This window comes from Pangasianodon hypophthalmus, chromosome 16, assembly GCF_027358585.1.
Source record: "Pangasianodon hypophthalmus isolate fPanHyp1 chromosome 16, fPanHyp1.pri, whole genome shotgun sequence".
Taxonomy (NCBI): domain Eukaryota; kingdom Metazoa; phylum Chordata; class Actinopteri; order Siluriformes; family Pangasiidae; genus Pangasianodon; species Pangasianodon hypophthalmus.
The window spans coordinates 7,900,710-7,925,328 of NC_069725.1; the positions used below are offsets into that span (position 1 = coordinate 7,900,710).

Genomic DNA, 24,619 nt, shown 5'->3' on the forward strand with positions numbered 1-24,619 from the left:
GGATTCATCTGCAAGCTGAGTTCAGCTGGAGATTTCTCCTTGAGCCGGAAATAAATAGAAACAGTGAACAGTGCTACAGTGAAGCTGAAAATAGACATGTACTGTAATAATTAGTAATATTTGAAATATTATTTGAGAGTGTCTAATAATCAAACTGCTTCATGTCTAAAACTGTACACAGATAAGGTGGTGTTCAATGGGAATATGGAGGGTGGAACACACCAACTATTAATTCTTTTTATCTTGTTTATTCTTGGACTTGTGGTGTTAAATAATGTAAATGGGATGATGAGTCTTGCTTTAATTGTATGTGGTTTTGGAGGAAAACACTACAGCCTTGTTACTTAATCAAAGTAAGGGCATGTTAAGCATGTCACATGGTGTCTTTCAGCCTTTAAAAGGGAAGTGTGACTTGAAAGGTCTACATACTGATGAAGGAACATTAATTAAAATAAGTATTCTTAGTAATGAAAGTAAATGACTGAATTGTAATAATTACTGGTCAATTCCAACACTGAAAAGGGAATAATCATAAAACAGGAGGCAGAATTTGAATAGGAAAAAAATAATACAGTAGTGAAGCATCTTGCACCTCCTTGCAGGCTTACTGATCCACGTTTTAGTGAAATGTGTGGATATCCAGTTATTCCATAACCAAAAATGCCTGATCTAGTACACTCTGCTCTGTGGTGTGGGAAAAATTAGCTATGCAGTCTGCGTACTACCTAACAGTGTGTGCATGTAAGAGAGATGGTCTCAGTGGAAGCTTTAGCATTAGGAATAATGGCTTTACCATTGGGAATAATGGCTTTACCATTGGGAATAATGGGTAAAGTCACAACTACACAAGCCTGCCTCTGCCAGGTCTGAATACATCTCACCCTGTCTCGGTTTCTTTCACTATTTTTTGTGTATACTATTGCCTTGGCAGACTTCTCCAAATCCCTAGGCAATTACTGTGAATATGTTTAGCCTAGGGCAGTCAGAGGAGACACATTAGTGTTGGTCAGTATCCCAGCATGCTCAGCTCACCTGGGCACTGCCCTATGGGCTCGGACTGCTGACGTTCCGCTCTCTCAGGCTGTCTCCTTCTCTTACAACTGCTCATGCCAGTCAGCAGCTTACTCCCAGAGCCACCTTGAAATCCAAATAAAAAGATCTGTGCGCTTTGGCCGTAAAATGTTACAAGTCCACCTTGGTGAAAAGCACATGCTGTCAATCCGAAAAATGGTTCCACAATAAGCGTTTAGCTCAGCCACAAGAATGTGTGGGTTAGCAAGTGTGTCACTAAATGCTGTCCTTTCCTCCTATCCATTGAACTCTATCAGCAAACACAGCAAACAGAACACCTTTAATTTCAGCATACCTATCTCTGTTTATTTTTTTAAACGTTATATTTTTCTAATCTATTTCCAATCCCACTGTAGCCTCAGACAGGAGTAAACCTCACTGTGGTCTTCTTCAGTTGTAGCCCATCTTTTGCAAGGTTTGATGTGTTGCTCATTCTGAGATGCTTTTCTGCTCACCACTGTTGTAAAGGGTGGTTATTTCAGATACTGTAGCCTTCTTGTCAGCCTGAACCAGTGTGGCCATTCTCCTCTGACCTCTCTCATCAACAAGGCATTTCCACCACAGAACTGCAGTTCACTGGATGTTTTTTGCACCATTATGTGTAAACTTAGCTTAAATTAACTGCTATAGTAAGCAAATCTTTTTCATGTCCTGTATCCTTTTCTATTCATGTAAACTGACTTTTTCACTAGATGTGTTTTATTCAGGTTTCCTTAGACCACTGCTTAAGACTTTCATCAGACTTTTCCAGTTGGCGAGCATATTTTCATCTCAATACCTAACAATAGACATCGGCACATTTAGTCAGAAGTAAAATTAATTTACAATTTTTGCTTTGTAAAAAAAAATGCTGGGTGGCATTGGTGGTGTTGCAGTGGCTAGAGTTGCAGCCGCAGGGCTCCAGGGTTCCCAGTTCAGTCCTGAGCTTGGGCTACTCTTTGTGTAGAGTTTTTAATGCATGCTCTTCCCATGTTCATGTGGGTTTCCTCCAGGTTCTCCAGGTCCCTCCCACCTCCCAAAAATAAGCTGGTGACATTAAATTGCCTGTAGGTGTGAATGAATGTCTGTGTATGTGGTACCCTGCAATGGAATGGTTAACCAATCCTGGGCGAATTCCCACCTCGTGACCACTGAATGAATAAATGGATGGGAAAAAAAAGCTATAGTTTGTACTATTAACTGCTAAAGAAAGCCAGTTGTTTGATTGCATAGATATAGACAGGAATTACAGACTGGGGACAACTTTAGAGAAAAACAATATAAAATGTCTTAGTAAGGATAATATTGGTGATCTGTGTCTTTCGATTATATGAAAAGGAGCTAACAATGTAAAAAGAGTTTTAACTTCAGAGTTTTGACTTCTTTATCGTTGTAGCGATAAAACACATAAAAGGGTCACAAAAAACTAGTAAGAACTAGTAAGAAAAAAGTACTAGTAAGAAATTTCATAAGAAATCACTGAAAATTACTTCCTCGTTTTAAAATAATCTTTTACCTAACACACAAATTCAGCACGTAACACTGTGTTGTCGTGGACTAGTCTGCTGACTAAACTATATGACTGAAAGCCCAATTTGTAAAGAAAATCCAACAAGTAAAATATGCATGAAAGTCAACTTTAATTAAAACCACAGGCTGCAAGCAATCAATGGTCAGGAATTTTGAATAGCCTTAAGCAGCACTTCTGACAGCAGTTTAGCTCTCATTCTTAATTCAGTTAAACAACGGTCTACAGATCAGGGGCTGACAACCATAAACCACAGGAGATCTTATGTATGATACGTGTATATGATGCCTATATGCATTTGTGTGTGTATGTATGTGTGTGAGTGTGGGTGTGTGTGTATAAGGTCCTGTACTCTGGGAGGGCTTTTGGAGCTGAGCAGGCTACATTACTACGGCCCTGTGGATGTCAAATCTGGGGATTAAGCTCCATTAAACACAGTGCCACCGAGCTTTATCGCAGGATTTCACTGTTCAAGACTGCACACACACACACACACACACACACACACACACATACACACACCACAGAGAGAGAGAGAGCGAGAGAGAGAGCAGCCATGAAATGCCCTTCACCCTTATCGACCAAATTTTAAAGGAATAAGACAGAATAAAAAAGGCTCTCCCTCGCTTCCTCAGCAGAGGAGGGGACATTCTGCTCATTAAGTTGCACAGCACGTTTCTTTTAAAGACCCCAGCGTCCACTTTAACACTCACTGTGTCTACTGCTGCTGGCCACCGATCACAGATGCATTCCCCTGCGTGTGTCTCTCTTAATGGGAACTGACCAGCAGTGTGTAGCAGGAGTGGCAGTCTCTTGTGTCTCTGTGCATCGCTGGGCCTCTTCCAAACCCGTGGACCACTGAGAGATGGGCGGAGGCGTGAGCACTGAGGAATGCGTCTTTCTTTGCTTACAAAGCACTACATATGAAATTCCATACAATTCAGACTCAAACTGGCACAAGTCTACCAATTTACCGGGAAAACTCAATATATCGAGCTAACAAACCATGTTAATGTGTACATTTTAGATGAGTCAGCACAGATACCTGCTTTGTGCTCAAAAGAGCCTTTCATCAAACATTGATGGACAGCTGAAGCATGCAGCAGCAAGGCCAAACCAAGCTGTCTCTCTCTGTCTTTCTCTCTTAACACACACAACACCCACACACACACACACAGAGGCTAACACGCCTCCCACACACAGTGTGGGCCGGTGTGTGTCCTCGCACGGTGCTTGTATTGATCTGCGCTCGGCTCTTTATTGAAGCCATGATTCATGCCGTTGCTGCCTCTCTTTCTCTCTTTACAGCTCCTTCTCCCTCAGTGTCTCACTGCTCTTTTCTGTCTGTCTCTCTCACTAACTAACTTCACAGTCAGTCCTCTAACAGAATAGCCAAATGAGTGCTGATCGGTGGTGAGGTGAGATCGAAAGAGATGATGAAAGCAAAACTGTCACTGGGACAGTGGATCAGTGGAAACAAGAGGGCAGCTACCCACAATCCCTCACTCTTCCTCCTCAAGCTTTGATTTGAGAGCAGCTTTTGGACCGGGCAAGCATTATGTCTCGAAATCACTCAGGAAGATTGTTGAAAGAAATTTTTGTCTCTTTTATTTTTTAACAGAAGCTACACTTTTTGTACAAAAAAGGCAGTTTTCCTTATTCTGACCAAGATGGTCAGACATTTCTATCCTTGTTAATAGAGATATAAAAAGATATAAAAACACACACGCAAAGACGAACATAATCATTCATTTTCAGCATATTTTTGAACAGAGATGTCATATCTGTATGTGGTTTATTCTGCATCTAGGCGCTAGTCCTCTCATATCACCCCTCCATCATTCCCTCTTCCCACTCCTCCTGCCCTCACTGTCTCTCTGTCCAGCACACTCTTCTCTTCTCAAAGTGATTTCTAATAGTTCTTTCTCCTCAATCCCAAAACCCTTGAAGAAAGAGGCTGGATTTACTGTGATTGTGAGAAGGGCAGCATCGGTGTAAGTGGGTTATAAGTGGGTGGCTTTTTTGTGTGCTTTTGCGCTGAAGCAAACAGGTACTGCTATAGAGCCGTGTCATGACATAATCAGTATCTCTTTAATACTTTAAATCCAAAGTGGGTGTGGCTTTTTACGACCCCAACATATTACACCACAAACTCTGACAGTTCCTCTACCTCAGCTACATCACTCAAATTCATAATTGGTCTGAACCAGACATGTGTATGGCACTGTTTTTTTTTTTTTTAAATCCACTTATGCACTTGACATTTTTGTTCTGTCCTCAATATTTTCTGTTTTTTTTTTATTATTATTTCATTTATTTGACATAACAAAGCAAGATTACATTTTGGCTTCTTTGTCTTATTTCCATTGTGGTCCTTCATTTACAACAGCAAAATAAAACTAGACAGCTTCTAAAATTCTGTTTTAAAAGCCACCTGAATGAATTAAGTTGGTTCTATTTCTCAAAATATAAACTAACAGCCTTATTTAATCCACGTGGACCCTCGCTAGGCAATTACTAAGGCATCATAGTAAAAACCTCCTGCTTCCTTGACTTTTTGTTGTGTCCAGTGGGATCCCAGTCCCAATACACACCTCTAATCTCAACTAGATGCCCTGTGAAAACAAAACAAAACAAAAACACATAAAACAACAACAACAAAAGCAAGAGGGCACCTCCTATTTGTATTCGTTTAGACCACATTATCTACTCATTCTGAGTAATTTATTCGTATTCAGTTACAACCCTGTAGTCTACAACTCTTTTGTGGCAAAGAGAAAAACATCATTGTACTAAATAAATAAGAAAGGGAAAGTAACAGGCAGGGCACGATTTAAGATTCAAGCGGGAGCTACAAGGGGATGCCATCCACCCAGTTTAGTTAGACAAAAAAAAAAAAAAAAGACAAACTTTATAAAACTGGTATCCTCTTTTTCTCCTTTTAATAATAAGTGTTAAAGTGTTACTCAGGTCATTACATTAAGCATTACTCAGGTTATTACATTAGGTATGTATTTTTGTTGTGTAGCTATACTTCTGGTTATTTCTGGTTATTTCTGGTTCTGACTATGAGTCCTCTGTCATTTGATTCTCCCCCTTTTATAATTCGTCTACTGGTATCACAGAACACATGAGAAATCTCAAAGGGTATCATGTCTGAAAAATGAGAACAAAAGTCTGTGTAAATTGAAAAAAAAATTAAATAACACCATTATTTGAACTGAACAGGCATCTGACAGGAAAAAGGATAGAGAGATAATGTGTGTGAGAGAGAGATGGTGAGATAGTTAAAGTCCACTTAAGCACTTCTTTCATGTTAAATATCAGTTCCTTCAACATCACCGGCAGAAAAAGGCATTTCACAGCTACTACCGCATTAAATATAAACACTTCAGCATTCACTTTGAACTTCCCTTCACTGGTGCTCATTACGCAGACTTTAAAACCTGGATGTTGGAACACTGCTACTTTTTGATTTTTACAGTTATTAAACATTATATACTTTTAAGCTTCCACACAGTGTGTCAATAATGCATGGCTCAGCCACGTCAGCTTACCGGAGTAAATATACAGAGAGAGGATCTCCGCTGAGCTCAGTGTGTGTGGGTATGATATGAGTCCTAGTACAGAGATCGATTCGGAGATTTCTGCCAACATGGCAAGAGACAGAACACTTTTTTTACTGAAGGAAACACACTAACACGCACACACACACACACATAGACACACAGGGCGTCAAAGGAGGATGGCGTCAGACTGAAATAACGTCAGTGAGTGCCTCTGGTTTTCCCAGCACTGGCAAATATACTGATCAGGTGCTTCAGTTCAGAAAGAAATGAAATAGGGAGAAAGAGACTGAGAGGCCATCTTTAAACAGTTCTGGATCCATTTCTATCCCTTAGCTTTATACTGATGATTATCATACTTACACTCTGTAATGGCATGACAATCTCTCTGCATCTGTATATATACTGTATCCTCTGGGTGCTGTAGTCTGTGTTGTTTGGCATTTCCAAATTGTCCGTAGTGTGTGTGCATGTGTGCCCTGCGATGGGCTGGCCCACCGTACACGGTGTCCCCTGCCTCATGCCCCAAATTCCAGTGTCTCTGCTTTGAACTTGCTCTTGTGAGATTTCATCATCATGCAAGCTGACAAACGAGCCGAGAGCAATGCGCTCACTGACAGGAAGGCAAATGCAAAACTAGCACCCTGAATCATACATCATAACTAAGACATTTCCTCACGATTACACTCTGTATATAATCAATATGGAGTCAACACCTCCACACATGTATGACTAATATTAAGTGTGTTTTTTTCTGTCCATGCATAATCATTGGTACACTGCCTGTCAAAGACTTCTTCCCGGACCTGAATGACCACAGCGAAGGCGCTCATTAAGGCACTGAGGTGAACAAGGAGGTATAAAGGAGTGAGTGAGTGAGTGAGTGAGTGAACAGTGATATCTACCTGCCCGTAGGTTATGTGAGTGTGTGTCTGCCTGTCTGCAGCTCGCTAGCCACCTCTCTTTTCCTCTGTCCTGAGGCTGGACTATTAAACGCAGCCTCTGCTCAAATTGCTTTTGTGCGGCTCCACTGAACAGGTGGATGATGACAGGGGGAACGGTGGTGTGCTCCGATTGCATTTTAAAAGGCCTGCCCACATCTGCTGGGAATCAGTGGCATTCATACCACCACCCAATTTTACAAGTCATCTACTCCTCGCCACATTAGCGCTTTATGTTCAACTTCTAAATTCATTTACATTGACTCCATCGGGGAGGGACATGCCGCCATGCAGTCTGAGAAATCCATTTCCTCCTTCATGCATGGCTATTCATGGGGATGCTAAGACAAACATATCACGGTATGCTCATCAGCTGCTGCTCATGTGGACTAAGGAGGTGGCATTGCTCTAATCACCTGAAATTTCAGTGAAGGAACATGACCGAGATGTCAGATCTACACAACACATCGCTATCTAGCTGAACAGTAATGTTAACAGGTTTTCCTTGCCCTGGTTGATTTTTTTTGTGCTTGGATGTTTGTATGCTTTCATACATAATTATAGCTGTATTTTATTGCTATATTTCATTAACACACATTTACACTACTAATTTACAAGCACTATCTTTTCACACACGTTAGATCACATTCTCAACACTAGCCATGTTCGCTATGTCAGGAACGAGCTAGTAATAGCGTCACCTAGTAACTGAGCAAAAAATATTTGAAAAATGCAAAAAAAACTCAGTGTATCCTGAAAGACCAGATACAGTATGGAATGAGTCAAAAGGTTTCTTTCTGTCGAAGGACTTAAAACACACCAATAAGGTAAAAGAAATAAGAAAAAAATAAGAAATAAGGTATTGTAACCAAAAGAAAGAAAGAAAGAAAGAAATTAGCAGGTTTCACTGTGGAAATGAAATATGTGTCAGTGAGTTGGTGTCCTTATTGCCATGGCATTATGTCATATGCAAAATATGTAATAAAATAAGAACATTTTATTGGTGTGGTGAAAATAAACTGCATGTTTGTAGAAATATATATTGTATATCATTTTACCTTGTAAATGTCACAGCACATGATGCAACGATAGCCCTGATGCTGGATTTTTAAAGCTGGGTTGTGGCATATTCTGAGCTTTAATTTTGGGATGCTTTTAGCAACCCTGCAAATCAAAGAAACTCCATGTTACAGCCATAACAAGCAGTCAGTGCTTGGGACGATAAGTGGTAATATAAATTATGAGATTGTGCAGACTGTTTCACCCCCACTGATGAAATTCAGTCCCTCAAATCCCGTGTTCAGATTGAACGTGTGCTGCCTGAACGCTTCTGCTGCCACTGAACGATGACGAAATCATGAAACGTGCCAGCAGAAAACTAATTACAGCTTTCTTAAAGAGAAAGCATGGGTGAGTTTTCATGAGAGATTCATTCTGCCCCAAGTTCTCAGAGTTCTTACGCTAGCACATGCCTTTTAATTAGCCAGGATTAATGGTTTAGGACGACTCACTCTTGCTTGAGATATGAAAATCCATCAAAACTTTAGAACAGGCACAGAGAGAAATGAGCTACAAAGCCTGTTATGGGATTTCTAATGATTGCAGAGCACTCAGAAGAAGAAGCCTTTGTGCAGTTTAAGAAAACTGTACTGCAGTTTAGTTTTTCATGTTCTTAGTTTTTTTGTTTTGTTTTGTTTTTTATAAGGACAGACCTTGCCAATGAACCCTATAGACGTAAACATGATTTGACAGCTCCTTCCTCTGTGCCTCTTTTTTGTCGAACTGAAGAGTCGGGGTCAAAAAGGGACAAGGTTTCTTCCCTGCCAAGTGTGACACAGCTAAAAAAAAAAAGGCAGGGTTACGTGTTCCACTGTGTTTTAGGTTCTCATCTTCACTCAAAGATTCCTAACACAAAATGTGTGCTGATGGAAAGAGTCAAATAAAGGAATAAGGTTAAAGTAATCCAGAGGGAGGCCGCTGAGGGTCAGAGTCCAACCTAATCGATTTTCTGTCTTTGTGTCGCAGGTGACCGATGGCAAAGGCCAGGCCGTGAAGTTTGGAAGAATGAACGCGAGCAGAAGAAATGTTTACTTTTGCACTTCTCTCGGCGGCTTTCTACTAGAGAGCGCCTGTTAAGTTTACTTCCTCCATCTCGCATCTGGATGCACAAGCTGTTGCTTCCGGCAACTGCATCTGCAGCCGTGCGCTCTGTGTGGACACACTCCTCTCTCAGCAGCATGTGGCAGATCACAAAATAATAACAATTTTCTAAACAATTACAGACAAAATGCCCTCCCAGGGTGTGAGATGTGCTGGTAATTAGAAACGAAAAGAGGCGTCTTCTGACGTGATTAACCGTAGATGTTTAGTGCTTCACATAGCAGTAGTCTAGGTACTGCTGCTTTCAACCCTGATACCATGGATACACAGCGCTCTCACCCCGCCCTAATCGCCCACTGCAATGGTGTCCACTCGATTATAGCATTAGCAACAAGCGTTTTGACATCTGTCTTCATTATTATCAATAAGGAGGAGCGACTGAGTCGCAGGTCTGCTCCATTAGCTCGAGTGGTCGCGCAGTTGTACGGTTGATATGGCGCATTAGATGGATCCAACACGAGCTAATATGTTGGGACTGAAGAGGACAGGGTGATTGCTTTGGGGGAGGAGCAGCAGCCAAGGCACAGAGCCACACTGCTCAGAGGCCTGTATATCGGTCGAGGTAAAGACAAAGCAACTGCATCTAAATAAGAAAGCTTATTGCAATCTGTATAATTACCAAGGGGTAATGAAATAACTCACCAGCCATGCCGCCTTCACTTAAGAGAAATCGATGTGTGTTTGGGAGTTTATTAGAGCAGTGAAGTACTGAGGCTGGAGGGGGGAAGAAAGGGTTCCAATAGCACAACCTGCATTAGTAGCTAATCGAGAGGCGGTGAGGGTTAAACCTTCAGCACCAATTTTGTATTCTCCCTCATTGTGGTTGCATAAAATCAGGCAAGGTGTGCATACAATATACATGTTTGCAGATTGTGAGTTTAAGCAAATGTCATTTCCAAGTGAACAAGGAATGAGACATCTCAGAGCTAAAGGTTAACCACAGCTTTAGCTTTGATTTGTCATCATGTTTTATCATCAAACCTGAAGGAACACTCCATCTGATGATCCCCAAAGCCAGTCATTCTCCAGGAAAGCACAAGAAGGTTGAAATGAGCAATCTGCCAGTGTAACACTGACTCTTCCACTTTTCAGCACTTTTTCCTGGAACTTTATGCTTTGAATCCACTGCTCAGATTGATGGCACTTAAAAAGCCAAATAATGGAAAGACAAACCAGCTATCATTGCGAAAGAGTGCTTATCCAGAAATCATTAGGCATACAGATGAGGCTGCACTGCACGGCACTGACCAGTTTTGTCTCCTGGATGGCTGGCTCTCTGATATGCTCCCTGTAGGTGGAGTCAGACAACGAAGAGCTCACATATCTCCAGTGAAAGGGAGATGGGGAGTGATGGGCATGGCTTCTTGCCTTTCTCAGGTGTCCCAGTCTCAATGAAGGAATCAGGAGGAAGAAGCAAGGGGAGGAGGGCACTCATTTATTTAGCCGTCTGCCCAGTTCACCTGGAGTGATGGCAAGCCATCAGCAAGGTAGGCTGCTATTTCACGGCCTGTTAAACGCTAATGCTGTAACACGCCCTCTGTTCCAATTTTGGTGAGCAGAGAGCATTTACGCCAGGCTCAAGGTTTGGCCAGACCATGGACAGGAAATAGAGAGAGACGAGATAGAGAAAGGATGGGCAGAAGCAGGAACTGTCGTTTATGTGGACTGCTGAGCTAGCAAGAGCTCACCCACCCCTCCTTGCACAAGCAGGCCAGCACAGATCCACTCCAAGGCAGACATCCATTCAGACCATGGATGACTGCCTCACAACACATGCACTCCAACCTCACTGCCTCCTTCGTTCCACATGCCTTCTCCGTCTGATTTCAGACACTGAAACTGTTGTCCTGCAGTGGTCTCTCTGGTGTGACCAGTAATACATTCATGGAAAGGATAAAGAAAAGAAGTTCGGCAGAGCCGGAGGGGAAAGCACTCAGCAAGAGCGAATGCTCTTTAAGGTTAAGGTCAAAACACTTATTTGTGTTCCAGTACATAGGCCTGAAGAAGACTGATTAGAAACTCATGGTTATTATCCCTGAGTGTGGCTCTGATTGATCACCCTTGCTCAAGCCCAGAGCAGTGAAGATGCCCAGAGTGGACATTGGCACAATTTTACACTTAAAGTCTCACAGTAGGAGACTTCATTCATCAGCATGGTCATCTGACCCAAATGCTTGTTATGTACCATCCATGGCTCTGTTATCAGACAGTGTTCTTTCCAAGAAGCTTGTGCTCTCCACTGGACCAGAGGTCTGAGAGCATGCTGGGAACTGACAGCCTTCACTTTTCACCCAATCCATCACTTTCTGGAAAGACCTCTACTAGTTAACTCAGGCTTTAAGTCCTGGAGCTGTTCTGCTATCCCATTTCTGATGGTCTGTGCTGAGATGCTGCAACTTACATTACTGTACACATGGATATACATTTGCTTCTATTCTGACAAACTCTGGATTCTGGTACACAGAGTACAAGAGAGAGTAGAGTGATTTTCTGATTCACCATAAACCTCATTCTGTTATGACTAACTTCCAACATCTCTGCTATTAGCAGACTGTATGAGAGGCCATGGGTCATACCATTTAGCTCACTGAGCACAGGTGTGTAGGAGGTTGCAAGAACGTTTCTTGTTCCACAGAAAAACTGTCAACCAGAGAAAAAGTTAACGTCTGCATACCTAAACAAATGTATTGTTTCATTTAATAAAATAATATCTAAAGTCCAAAATCAGGTTCGGTTCTGTTTCGCACATTCTCTCTGTGTCTGTGTTGGCTGACTGCATGCATGGTGTGCTGTAGTGGACTTGTGCTCCCAGGATCCAACATGACCCTGACCAGGATAAAACATTTATTGAAGATGAATGAATGAAAAATACATATGGTTTGGTGTCATCTTCACAGTAGAGGAACAAATATTTTTACACCACAGATTCATGAAAATCCCAAGCATTATTTTTGAGGATGTATTTTAGGATGAAGTCAGAAAATGACATTTTGAACACTATTTAAGAGCAAAAGAATGTCTACTGGCTCATTCAAGTGCTTAAACTCTACACTAGCCACCGCAAATACTGACAGATGTAGCCTAGCCAAAAGATTCACTATTCGGATTGCCAAGTGGTTCAGCAAACCTATTGCCAAATGCGTTTTTTCACAATTTTCTGTAATATTTTTTTTCTTTGTGATACAAATACAGCAAGCCCATCTGCATCCCATCTTAACTGAAGAGCATTTGATTATTTCCTGTATATTAATTGGTCGATTTATTTTTATTGCATCCCAAAATGCACTAATTGAACTTAAATATATTTGAAACTGACTATTTATCAAAGAAGAACATTTTCAGATATGATGTCAATATAGAGTGTCACCAATTAGTTTAAAAATTTTAATGTTATATTAAAATTTTTTCACAATACATGCTCAACTGTCTCGCCCAAGACAACATTAAAAAGATACCAATGTAAAATAAGGTAAATGATTTGTAGTTTTATCAAGCCATATCAAAAGATTTACATAGACACTCTGAGTGGCAGACTGGCCCAGTGTGCATTTGTGTGTGTATGTGTGTTGTGTCTCCTTCTGTCTCTGCCACATCACAGTGTGATTGCATCAAGAAGTTCCGCTCCCCAAAGAAACACTGTCCTGCTGCCATCTGCCTGCACTCTTCATAAACAACAGAACAACAATCAACAGTCTTCTGAAAGAAACAAGCTTGGTATTGGCTCCAAAAGCCAGCCTTTTGTTGGTGCAGGTCTGTAAAGTGTAATTTGTGGGTGTGTATGTGTGTGTTTGTAAGAGAGGGTGAGCAAAGGTGCAGAGATAAATCACAAGTGGCACACACACGCAGCGGGGCCGTGCTGGGGCACGCTGGAGCAGTAGTGGGGCCTGCAGTCTACCTGTGGTGGCAGTGGCTCTCAGCATGGGGGAAGATTAATGCTGCCTCTCTGGAGCAAAGGTAACATCCAGAGCTTAATAAGGTACAAACAATTGCTTCCATTTTGTTTGCTACCAAGGGAAAACTAAAATTGTGCTACTGAGGTGTATTTTTTACTTTCAGTATGCTTTGGCAGGGTTGGGATTTGGGGCTGTGTGTGTATGCGTATCATGTGAAATGGTCTTATAAAACCGGGCCACTCATGCATCCATTGAGAGGGGTGGCTGTTCGGGGTACGAGAAAAGACTGAGAAAATTCAACACCCTGTAACACCCAATCCTTGGTTTGAAAGTGCTCCAGAACCCTTACCTCGACGCCCTGCACTTTCAGCTTCATGTGATCCTCTCGCGTGGTCTTGCCATCTTTCCTCTTCTTCCAGCAGTAGCCGTCCTTCCTGTACTTCACCTTTTTACGGTTGTACAGTATCATCGACCCATTCTGTGGCCTAGATCCCAGTGAGACAGGGAAGAGAGAAGGGGAGAGGGGGAGGATGAGAAGAAGAAGAACAGAGATTTTTTTTTTAGTCAAAGCCAGTGCTGTGAGCCTCATTTCAGAGAAGTACACAGGGGCTAATAGAGTCAGTAATGCATCAGTGACTAAGATGACACAGCCCCTTTATGGCATTTTTGCATTGGTATGCACAGTTTGACAGTGAACAAAGCAACCTTCAGCATAAATTTGCAACACTCTGGTAAGAGAAAAGCACTGAATGTGGCATTTCTGCTTGGTGTAAATCACACATAGACTGGAGTATGCAAGCGGAGAGACTGCCGCCTCTACGTTGCTTCACACTCTCAGATGAGTGGTGGAGAATGTCCCCTGAGGGGGGAAAAAAAGAGATATCCCTCAACATTTCATTCATAATTCATTAGAACTGTACCGGCCATCGTCTGGTGGCTGATAGTAGTGCTGAAGCCTGTCTAGCTTCACATTAGGAGGCTCTCGGTTTAAGCACTAGCTAATAATTACATAAAGCGAAGACAGCATGAGGCGCTTATACCATATGTCTGACGAAATCCATACATTTATACAGCAGTTACGCAGAAAGCAAAGGAAAAAAGACAAACTGAGACATGCATGCACATAGATATTCTCTACATTCTGTACTTTGCCTGGCTGCTATAACAATGCAATTTCCCTTGTGGGATCAATAAAGCATCTATCCATCTATTCACACACACACACATACACACACACAATGCTGCTATAGCTGGCAGGATCTGGAGCAGTCCCATGAGGAGATGGCATGGTTGCACAGTCATTGGTTCCCCTAGGTGTGGAAGTGGAAGTGCTGTTGGCCCAGTCCTGTAGCCGGCCAGCTGCTGTGAGCTGCCTGTTAGCCAGGCCCAGCATGGCCTCAAGGTACACTGGCAGCAATCAAACCATGCCTAAACATTGTGTGGCTGGCACTGTCTTCGTGTTTATCTTCTCATTTTCCTCACTCAGTATTATCCATTACACTGCATGCATCAATTTCTAGTGCAGCTCAAGGGGGCCAGTCGCTGGTTTATTTTTGCGATTGCTCATCAATCATTTCTGGGGACGAGTGTCTGGGGCTGATATAGAATGGAAGAAGGACTCCCACCAGCCCAACTCTGTAGCGCCTTTTAATTAGAGATGCCACTCAAACTCTGCCATCCTCCATGCTCTCTCTTTTTCACTATGCCTCTGTGCCAGGCACCAGCTCCTGTGTACCACCAGCCCCCTTCTGTTGTTCCTTCTTTGAGGTCCACTAGGAAGATCTCCAGTGGGACCCACTAGCAGGATCTCCACTGAAATCCACTAGCAAGATCTCCCACTAGAAAGATCTCCACTGTGACCCTCTAGCAAAATATCCATTGTAAACCACAAGCAAAAACTCTACTGTGACCCACTAGAAAGATCTCCTGCCAATGCACAGCAAAATCTCAACTGCAACCCGAACAGTCCTCCACAAGCAAGATATCCCAATAGGAAGAACTCTACTGTGACCCACTAGAACAGTCCTCCACAAGCAAGATATCCCAATAGGAAGATCTCTACTGTGACCCACTAGCAAACTATCCACTGTAAACCACTATCAAAAACTCCACTTTGACCCACTAGCAAGAACTCCATCCCACACACTAGCAAGACCGCTCAGCCTCCCTGCCTCCCTGGTCTGATTTTTATCGTCCAACTCTGGTCAGATCAATCCCTCATTTCTGCTGCTCCTCATTCATTCATTCATTCATTCATTCAGCCCACCCTGCCCACAACCACACATCACACTGCAGGGTTATTAGACTGCACTGACCTTCACAACTTACAGACTGTTTTAAAGTAGATCTATCCATTAGAAAAAAAAAGAGAAAAGATGAGCAAGGCAGAAAAAATCAAATGAATTAGTCATTTAATCCACTGGGACTGAAGCAAAGTTCCTGTGTTAAAGGTCACCACAATCTTGCATGTCAGCACACAGCTTTGTGCTCAAGAGCTTGTGGGCATGTCAGTGTTTAACCGAAGGTGGTTGGTACCTGGGGTCTGCCTGCAGAGCTCATTCACATTCTCATTTTCCGTGTCTGTGTACACAGGCGATTCAATTAAACTTATCAGAAGGACGGGTATTTATACACGGGGGTGAAATATTAACTGTGCTGTTATCAGAAAGCCATGACAGGAGCACTGCAGTCCCTGAAGCCCAAACGTGACAGATTAATATGGAAATTGAATGATGCTTAAATATATATATATATATATATATATATATATATATATATATATATATATATATATATATATATAGTTCACATCGATGATGATGACAATCAGCTTTTGCCTTCATTCTGCACTGGAGCTCATCCAGAAGCTGAGAAATCCTTTATTCACTGAAGGTAACTGCATTCACTCCTTCAGTTCATTCATTTCAGAGGAGTTGGAGAGATGAGGAATGAGGCCATGCCACCATATTATTGAGAAAGAAGCCACTGTAAAGCAGCCATGACAACCAATGGCTCTGATTTAAACACTTACATTATATAGCTGGACCATAATGGCTCATATTATGAGATGTACAGAGATGTTTTCTGAGGAGAGGTGAGCTCTTTTAAATGATGGGCTAAAATAATAAAAAATAATACCCTTATACTATATATTCATATTAACTAGTGTATATAAAGAATAATTATAATTAGGGATGCATCAATGCTATTTATTTCAGAGTCCTAGTACTAGCACATGTTTTTTGGTACTTGTCATTACCAATACTGATACTGATCTGGAGATGAATAACCTCATGCATGTTCATGTACTTAGGCTACTAGACTTCTTTATAATGTTAGCTAGTTGTTTTTAAATGCATTAGTTAGCTACAGTGGTTGCTGTTGTGTGCTGTTCGTAATCAACTCCTCTTGCTGAGTTTGATGTTTTGATTTTTTTCAGGTTACTTTTTATTTTAGGGACATGCTGTAGTTCCTTCCCTTGATACTTTCACCATTAATCAGTAAGTATCAGAGCATTTTTATTAGCGTCATTTATATAATATCGATATTGTAACAAACTGTCACAATACACTTTACTGAAATATTGCGGGTATTGTGATATTCATTTTTTTTTATTAGCAATGACAAACTTCTAAACAAAACTGGAAGCAGCTCAATTGATGTTAAGATTTTCTATTAAACTGTAAAATTGTAAAACACATTTTTATATTTATTATAAAAATTTTATTAAAATTATTAGAATTTAGAATTTTTAGAACTGAGAATATTGCAAAGTATAATTTTTTTAGTTTGAAGTTATTCATTTTGTATATTTTAAATGCAACACTTTTTTCTGGTAGTTGGTTACCAAACCTATATACTGTGAAGATTGTTGTGTATCATAATAATATCTTTAAGTATTGTGATACGATATTTTTGCTATATCACCACTAGTACAAGTAATGGGCCAATGTCCAATACTAGTATCAATATAAATATTGTTTAAACATGTGGATAGGTTGTAAAACTTCATCACTGAAACTTTGTCTATCCGTGTTATGTGTATGTGTGTGTGCGTGTGGGTGGGTGTGTGTGTTGTCAGATGTATGCCCATGTTCATGGATGGTGTGCACAGGATCACATGCTCTCTGTAGTTTTAGAAAGCGGAATATGTTTGGCTAAGTGTAGCTTTGCTCTTCCTCACAAAGCCAGATGATTAATGCCACACTTGCTGTTTTTCTCTGCTGCTCTGCCTGGCTGGGAGGAGAGAGAAACAGAGAGAGAGGAGAGAGAGGGAGAGAGAGAGAGAGAAACAGAGAGAGAGGAGAGAGAGGGAGAGAGAGAGAGAAACCGATGAAAACTGAGAACGAGAGAGAGAAAAACTGATAAAAACTATGAGAGAGAGAGACTGATAGAAACTGTGAGAGAGAGAGAAAACTAAGAGAGAGAGAGAGAGAGAGAGAGAGAGAGAGATGGATAGTAAGCGAGTCAGGAGACAGGAGAAGAGAGCAGGAAAGGCTTTTGCAGATTAAGCAGGTGAGCTGGTGGCAGCGAGAGAGAGCAAGCACATGCTATTATCAATTACGCATCATGTCTGTTAGCTGCCACGTTTCAGACCCGTCTACAACCATATCACACACACACACACACACACACACACACACACACACACACACATACATACATACACAACCAGTCAAGCACTGATGCTTACCGACTAGGTCGGCTGCTTTGACACACCAACAGCTCACTTATTCTTCAAAGAGAAAGCTACATATCACGCTATACCATTTCCCCTGCAGCACAGCGACAGCCTGAGTATAAATGACACATCATTAAGATCTTTTGGCTGTGCACAGCCGTTACCAGTTCCTGTCACATACTGCACATGCAGAGCTCATCTGTGCTACACTCTGCAACATACACAAACACAAACACACACACACACACACACACACACACACCCATGTGCAGTTGGCAGCTTTTTTCCATGTGATATAATTACACTAAAGATCTGTCCCAATACTCTGTGATGGTGGCATCACATGATCACACGCTGGGTCATGTGCAGATGAACAGGAAGTCGCTGATAGAGAACTCATCATGAAGAAAAAAATTCATTGCCCCTATGGCCAAACCTGACACTGATCCTGAACTGCCTCAATGCTAGCACAATAACTGCCTCAATACTAGCGGCATTCAGAGTTGGATTCAGTGCATGTAGTGAGGAATTAATACTGTACTTGGGCACATCGATATTTAGACCTTTAAAGTACGACCTAAAGTGCTATTCAGACCGGATAAGATTTCCAGACACATGTCTGTAAGTAATGTTACCGGAGGACGTCTACAGTAGTTATGATCGATCTCAGAGATAGGAGTGTCATCACAATATATACAAAGTGATCACACTAAAAATTCCATGCATACTACGTACACCTACAATTCTCTATTATAAGCTCTTGTTGTAGGGCTGTGCGAGCTGTGCTTTATTATTAGTAGGTCACATGGCCATAATGTGTAGACTATACTCGTGCTAGAAAATCAGTAAGTTACCTAAAACTTTCTTAAGTATGGATTCTCTGACAAGTCATTTCAAACGTCATCTATATTTTATTGCTCTGCATCATAACTTTGGCCAATACTTGGTTCTGTTTTGGTTTTGGCATGAGACGATAGGAAAGAGTATTTCAGTGTATTTCTACTAAAGAAAAGGTGCAATCCTATGGGATAAAATGAAATCTCTACCAACATGTCAATTCAGACAGGATTATTTCAGCTGCTGAATTTATAGAAGGTAAAATATGGCATAATTTTTCCAGACGCAGCGTGAAAAATATGATGGGTTTCAAGCGGGACTAAAATCCCAGAGATACTCTGTTAATAATTACATGACCCCACCTCCCCATGTAAAAATAATCCAATCCAAATAGGGCTTAAGATTTAAGAATTACTTGGAGAGTTTTGTGAGCCTGAGTTTACCCAAAACAGAGATGTGTCTCAGGAGCTGTATTAAGTCCAGCACCTCTATCTGACCATTTGTTACAGTGCAATATTTCACTCTGAAAGTCAGGTTTTCAGCAAGGCATATACACACACAACTACAGAATACCATTTTTTAAGAAAATATTAAATAGATAAATATGACATGATGAAATAAATGAATGTTGGAATTAGACACATTTCTGCAGCTGTGGCATTTTTCACCCCGCCCATTAGCTTCATGCTTTCTGGTGCCGTAGGTAAACAGTTTTGCGTCTTACTGGTGGAGATCTCAGTGGTGAGTCTTCTAGTTAATTGTGTGAAAAAAATGAACTACTTTGCAGATAATAAATGATGTAAGCTCTCTGGGAGCTGCAGAGACAGAAGTGAGAGAGGGCTAAAGTCTAAACAAGAACAGTGGCAAGTTCTCTAACAACCTACAAGCCTGAATTTTGGATAGCACTATGTATTAGAAATGTTATGGTCTATGTTTTACTTATTTTTATTCCTTCTTTCTTTTCATTGTATAAGTGAAAGTTTTAAGTGCAAACTCTTTTCAACTATCTCTTGCTTTTATGCTATACCATACTGCAATTATCTTATCCATAAAATGCAGTCTGCTTTATCAGTCATAAAGTGGATGGTCTACAAACACTCCTGCAATTGCAAACTCCTACCTAGAGAGCTTTACTTTAGTAAAACCTGGCAACCTCTGTGTTGTAAACTGTGTGCATGTCATTTCAATAAGCTGAATGGGCCATCCAAAAAAAAAAAAAAAAAAATGAACATAATCACCTCATTAGTACAAGTCTGAATAGGGCTTTAAATAAAATGGGTAATAAGTCTTGTGTGGATCTGTCTGCTAAAAATGATATACTACACATGCACGCTTTTAAAGGAAAACACATTAAATATGTTTATAATGAAATATCTGTGATGCGTTTAGTGATTCTGGTGCTAATTTGTTAATTGGTGCTGTATTTTTGTTATTCCTGTGAGAAGTTAGTACATATGTGCCATGCTGATGTCACAGAGGGATGTTACTAGCACAGTTACAATGGTGTTTAATAGGAGAAGCAACTTCAATGATCTCAAACATAACTTTTCTCACTATTTTCTAGTGACGTGTAGAAGTGTACAGTGTGCAGAGTGTACAGATGAAAAAATAAATCACATGTTAATTATAAAGGTTAAAGTCATTCAGGGCAGATTTTTCTGTATTCTGGTCAAACATAGGACAGTGATCATGAAAATATCAAAATGACACCAAATGCACACCAAGTGCAGGATGCAGGGGGCAGTATGAGACACTGCAGGCTGCTGACCTCTCAAACTAGTGAGTTAAAGCAGCTTCTCTCTATCTCTCTCTTTCCCTCTATCTCTCTTTGAAGTGATTGCCTGAGAACTGACGCCCTTCCAGCACAAAACAGATGTTCCCTGTGTGGTTATCTCGATGGGGAAAAAAGCAGAGACAATTTAAAAAGAATATAAATAATGCTGATACACGTGCAGCCGGCTGCTCTTAGACCTGGGATGGAGGGACGAGGGGGCTGGGAGGGGTCCATGCCCGCCTTATCGCAGCTGTGCCAGCCTGCTCTGCCTGACAAGTGCCAGCGATGAGACAGCTGATAGCCGTCCTGCGCTCGGTGCTCACCTCACAGCCCCACAAACACAGAGAGAGAGAGAGAGAGAGAGAGAGAGAGACAGGAGAGGAAGACAGAGGCAGAGAAAGAATAATGGACAGACTCAAGAGAGCGGTGCTGTGACATCACTGAAACAAGCATCGTGTTTTAAATCTAGATTAGCTTGCTGTGTGTCCAGGCCTGGCCTAGTCCATTTTCATCCAGCTTCTAGCAGCAGTTTATGTTCCTGAACATCTCCACTCTGTCTGTGAAGAGGAGTAACACTGTTGTAGCTGACTTTAATTAAAGCTTTTGAAAAGCAGGCAAGCGTGTATGAATAAATCAGTGAATGGGTCGGCCTTGGTGTGTTTGTCAAAGGTGCGGCTCTGTTTTTTTTTTCCCCTGTGTGTGTGTGTGTGTGTGTGTGTGTGTTGTGAGTGTTGGACTGGCCTCATTCTCCAATCTTGCTTCTGTCACCCAATCTACGACCTCCCAGTGGGAGTTAAATTCAATTCTTTCGATGTCTCCAAGAAATCTCTAACAGCTGGCAGCATGAAAGCAATATGTGCCCACGTGTGTGTGTGTGTGTGAGTGTGTATGCGTGTAGCAGAGACAAACCATGTTTCCAAGCTAATGTCGACACCAGACTCAGCAACTGAACCTCCACGCTAATCACATGTTTGCATTTCCCCCCTCATGTCTTTAAAATGCGTCGCACGTCTTCTCGGTTTCCTGTAATTTTTTCTAATTTTAACGAGCAGTGACAGAGTGTACTCCTCTAGCTGCCGGGCTCCAAATTGCTGCTGGGATTATTGTAAATGAGCTCGATCGCGTCCGCTTTGCTCTGCCGTTCCCGTGCTGCGCCTTCTGTGTTTGCCGTCTGATTTCCTGCAGCGGTTGCTTATTATGACATTTGGCGAAGAGGATACTTTGTACTCACAATAAAAACCCAGGGATAAGGGAATTGCTTCCTGCCTAATTTCGTGTAGCTCTAAAATCTCTGAACCCACGAGAGCATTTCCTCGCAAAGCAACCCTCGCTTAAGCAATTAAATCGAAAAAACTGGCCCGGCACTCAAAAAAACATCAGCGAACTAAAACAGGTTAGATTTTTAGTTCATTTGCGGTGACATTTTCACAATTCGAATTAGATTACACTGAAATCATCAGACCCCATTCTCAATAAGTGCCTAATAGCCTGTGTATTAAAGTTTCAGTGGAGTTACATAATGTGTTCTTCTACTGGCTGGCTCTTTGATGAATTTCTTATACACACATGGCATGTGCGCATCACTGATGCTTTCTCAAGAGAGGCGTGATTCAATGTAGAGAATGCGCTTCCTTAGATAAGATGTTTATCATCGCTGCTAACAAGGAATTGTTTTTGTTTTGCTATTTCTTCTTCCACAGTTCTTTTATTTCTCTATTTTTTGACTCGCAACATGTAACTGAATGATTCTGTCTCCCTGGCGAGCGCAAGCAAAGGAACGGAAAATAGTGAGACGGGAGCCTATTAACCTGCAGAGAGTGTATTTCTCAGAGCTTGGTTTAATAAGAGAGTAAGAGAGTGAGAGGAAGTGAGAAACAAAGGCAGAGACAGAGACAGAACACTGACATTTACTGTTGTCTAACAGAGAGAGCAGCTCAAGAGAGGCCTGTAAAAAGATCCCATCATTCCCTTAAACCAGATTACAAGCCGGGCTTATGCAAGCACCGTCTGGCACCCCCCTTTCTGACAGCTTCTAGTCAGTGGTAAAACAGCAAGCGGCCTTAAAGCTTCTCATTTACAGGCCATAATGTGTGTAAAAATACAAACCAGCCAGAGACTATGTGATCTCTCCGAGAGGGGTGAAGTGTCCAGGACTCCCATCAGAGCAGGTGCCTGTGTGGGCTTTATAGATCACCTGGGCATAGCCTTCACTTGCTCATCCACAACTGTCATGTGTCCTCCACCCCTCCACCCTTCCATCCCTCTCTCCACCAGCCCCGACCCAGACATCGATCCCCCTCTGCACATAGCCACGCGGCCAGCTATCGACTACCTTATGATTCATCTACAATGCAATTCTGCAAGCTCAGGGAGATGAGGCAGACAGAGAAGAGAGAAAGGAAATAAGAGAGGATAAGAAAAGAGACACATGAGAGCAAGGCTGCAAAGGAAGAACAACTAAACTTATTTTAAAGCTCAACTCCAGTAAAAAAAGAACAACGTAACACAAACACTTTTTGATTTTAATCTGTATTATGCATTATTCTGATCAAGTCTGACATTAAGCAAAAGTACAAAAAAGTTGGTGTGTATGCCTGGGAGCAGGGGTTATTTCATTCCCACTCTGTCAAAACACATCTTACTGCTTGTCTACCTGAGAAACACGCTCGTCAATCGTACAGAGAACTGAAGATCTGAAGTGTGAGAACTGAAAATCAGGCCTCGTTTTAGAGTGTTAGGAGGTTTATCAGTACACTATAAATGAGAAAGCAGAGAAAACAGTGGGGAAATTTAAATCATATTTCTACTGTGGTAGTGTAAAACAAAAGCAAGCAATGTATTTTTCTTAATACATTTAATATGGAACATCTTGCAAAGCTCCTGCTCAGACAGCCATGGATTCTGAACTCCTTAATGCTGTTTTTCTTTTTTGTTTCATTTTCATATTTAAATTAAATAATATGGCGTATCTTTCTCTGGGTGACACGTATGGTGATTGATCACGAAAATGAGGCAACAGGAAAAAAAAGTTTTAATCTAATAATTACAATGATAATAACCAACTTTTTTTAAAGAGTAGTTTTAACTGGAAGTGGAGACTTTTATTCTTACTCAGACGAATTTTTTTGCATTTGTCTGTTTGGTCCAGCCATCTATTCAGGGCTTTGGAATCACCCCTATAACTTTCTCATTTTACAGCATCCCTGCTCATTCGACCATGTTCTTATGATTTTTAACTTGATGAATGTTCTGTGCGTGTTTTAACCATGTCATGTTGCTAGTTAGAACAGTATGCTACACATATTATTAATGTTCTTTCACAACTGAGAGGTTTTGCTTCTGATATCATACACTAGTCAATAGACGAGTTAGAATCCATTTTTCTTCATTTAATGGTTTTGGTCACCATCATCACCGCTGCTTGTTTTTAAATGTAAATCTGATTCTTCTACCTTTGCATGAGTATGGTTTGTTGGTTGAGCAAATATCCAGTCACCTTGGGAAGATGGTAAATTGAAGGAAAGAGACAGAAATAGGAAAAAAGGAGAAATGCTGGATGGGTTTGTATCCCAGGTTTAGGATCATATTGTGGAACTTCACTTGAGCTGTAACTCTCTCTCTCTCTCTCTCTCTCTCTCTCTCTCTCTCTCTCTCTCTCTGGGTGGTAAAGCGAATCAAAGAGTCTTTTACACCTTTCACCCGCCAATCACAGCCCCATTCCCAGCAACCCCATAGGAGCAACATGGAGCTAATTGGTGCCCTGGGAGCACTGCTTCTCCACCACTGTCTCGCAATTCACACACACACACAAACACATACACACACTGAGCATGGTGTAAACTAGCATACAGACACATGATTGCACACAAGGAGAGTGAAGGAGAGTGAAAGAAAGCTGAGTGCCCTCGGAGACCCACAGGGACCAGACAGAGCAGTTTCCTGACTGAGCCCATTTCTGCTTCTGTAACGTGTTTGTAGTGTGATCTGCTGAGGCAGGCTAGAGACGGCAGAGGAGAGAAAAGTGGTGTTATGAGCTCAGAGAAACACTGTAACATGTATCATTTACACAGTCAAATCAGGGACAACACATCTATTCCATCTAAAGAGACACTGCCTCCACTATACATCTGTGTGTGTGTGTTAGCTGAACCTCGTTAAGATTATTTGTGCAGTCTGACTGTTAAGTTTT

At 41.4% G+C, this 24,619-nt stretch overlaps 1 protein-coding gene across 6 annotated transcripts in view; it reads right to left on the reverse strand.

Moving 5' to 3' along the window:
* camta1a (calmodulin binding transcription activator 1a) overlaps positions 1 to 24,619 on the reverse strand; it is a 376,271-nt gene that overhangs the window by 148,368 nt on the left and 203,284 nt on the right. For all 6 annotated transcript variants that reach the window (XM_053240813.1, XM_053240818.1, XM_053240812.1 and 3 more), the window contains one exon: positions 13,488 to 13,623. In XM_053240813.1, coding sequence (XP_053096788.1) covers positions 13,488 to 13,623 — 136 coding nt within the window. The remainder of the gene's footprint in view (positions 1 to 13,487; positions 13,624 to 24,619) is intronic.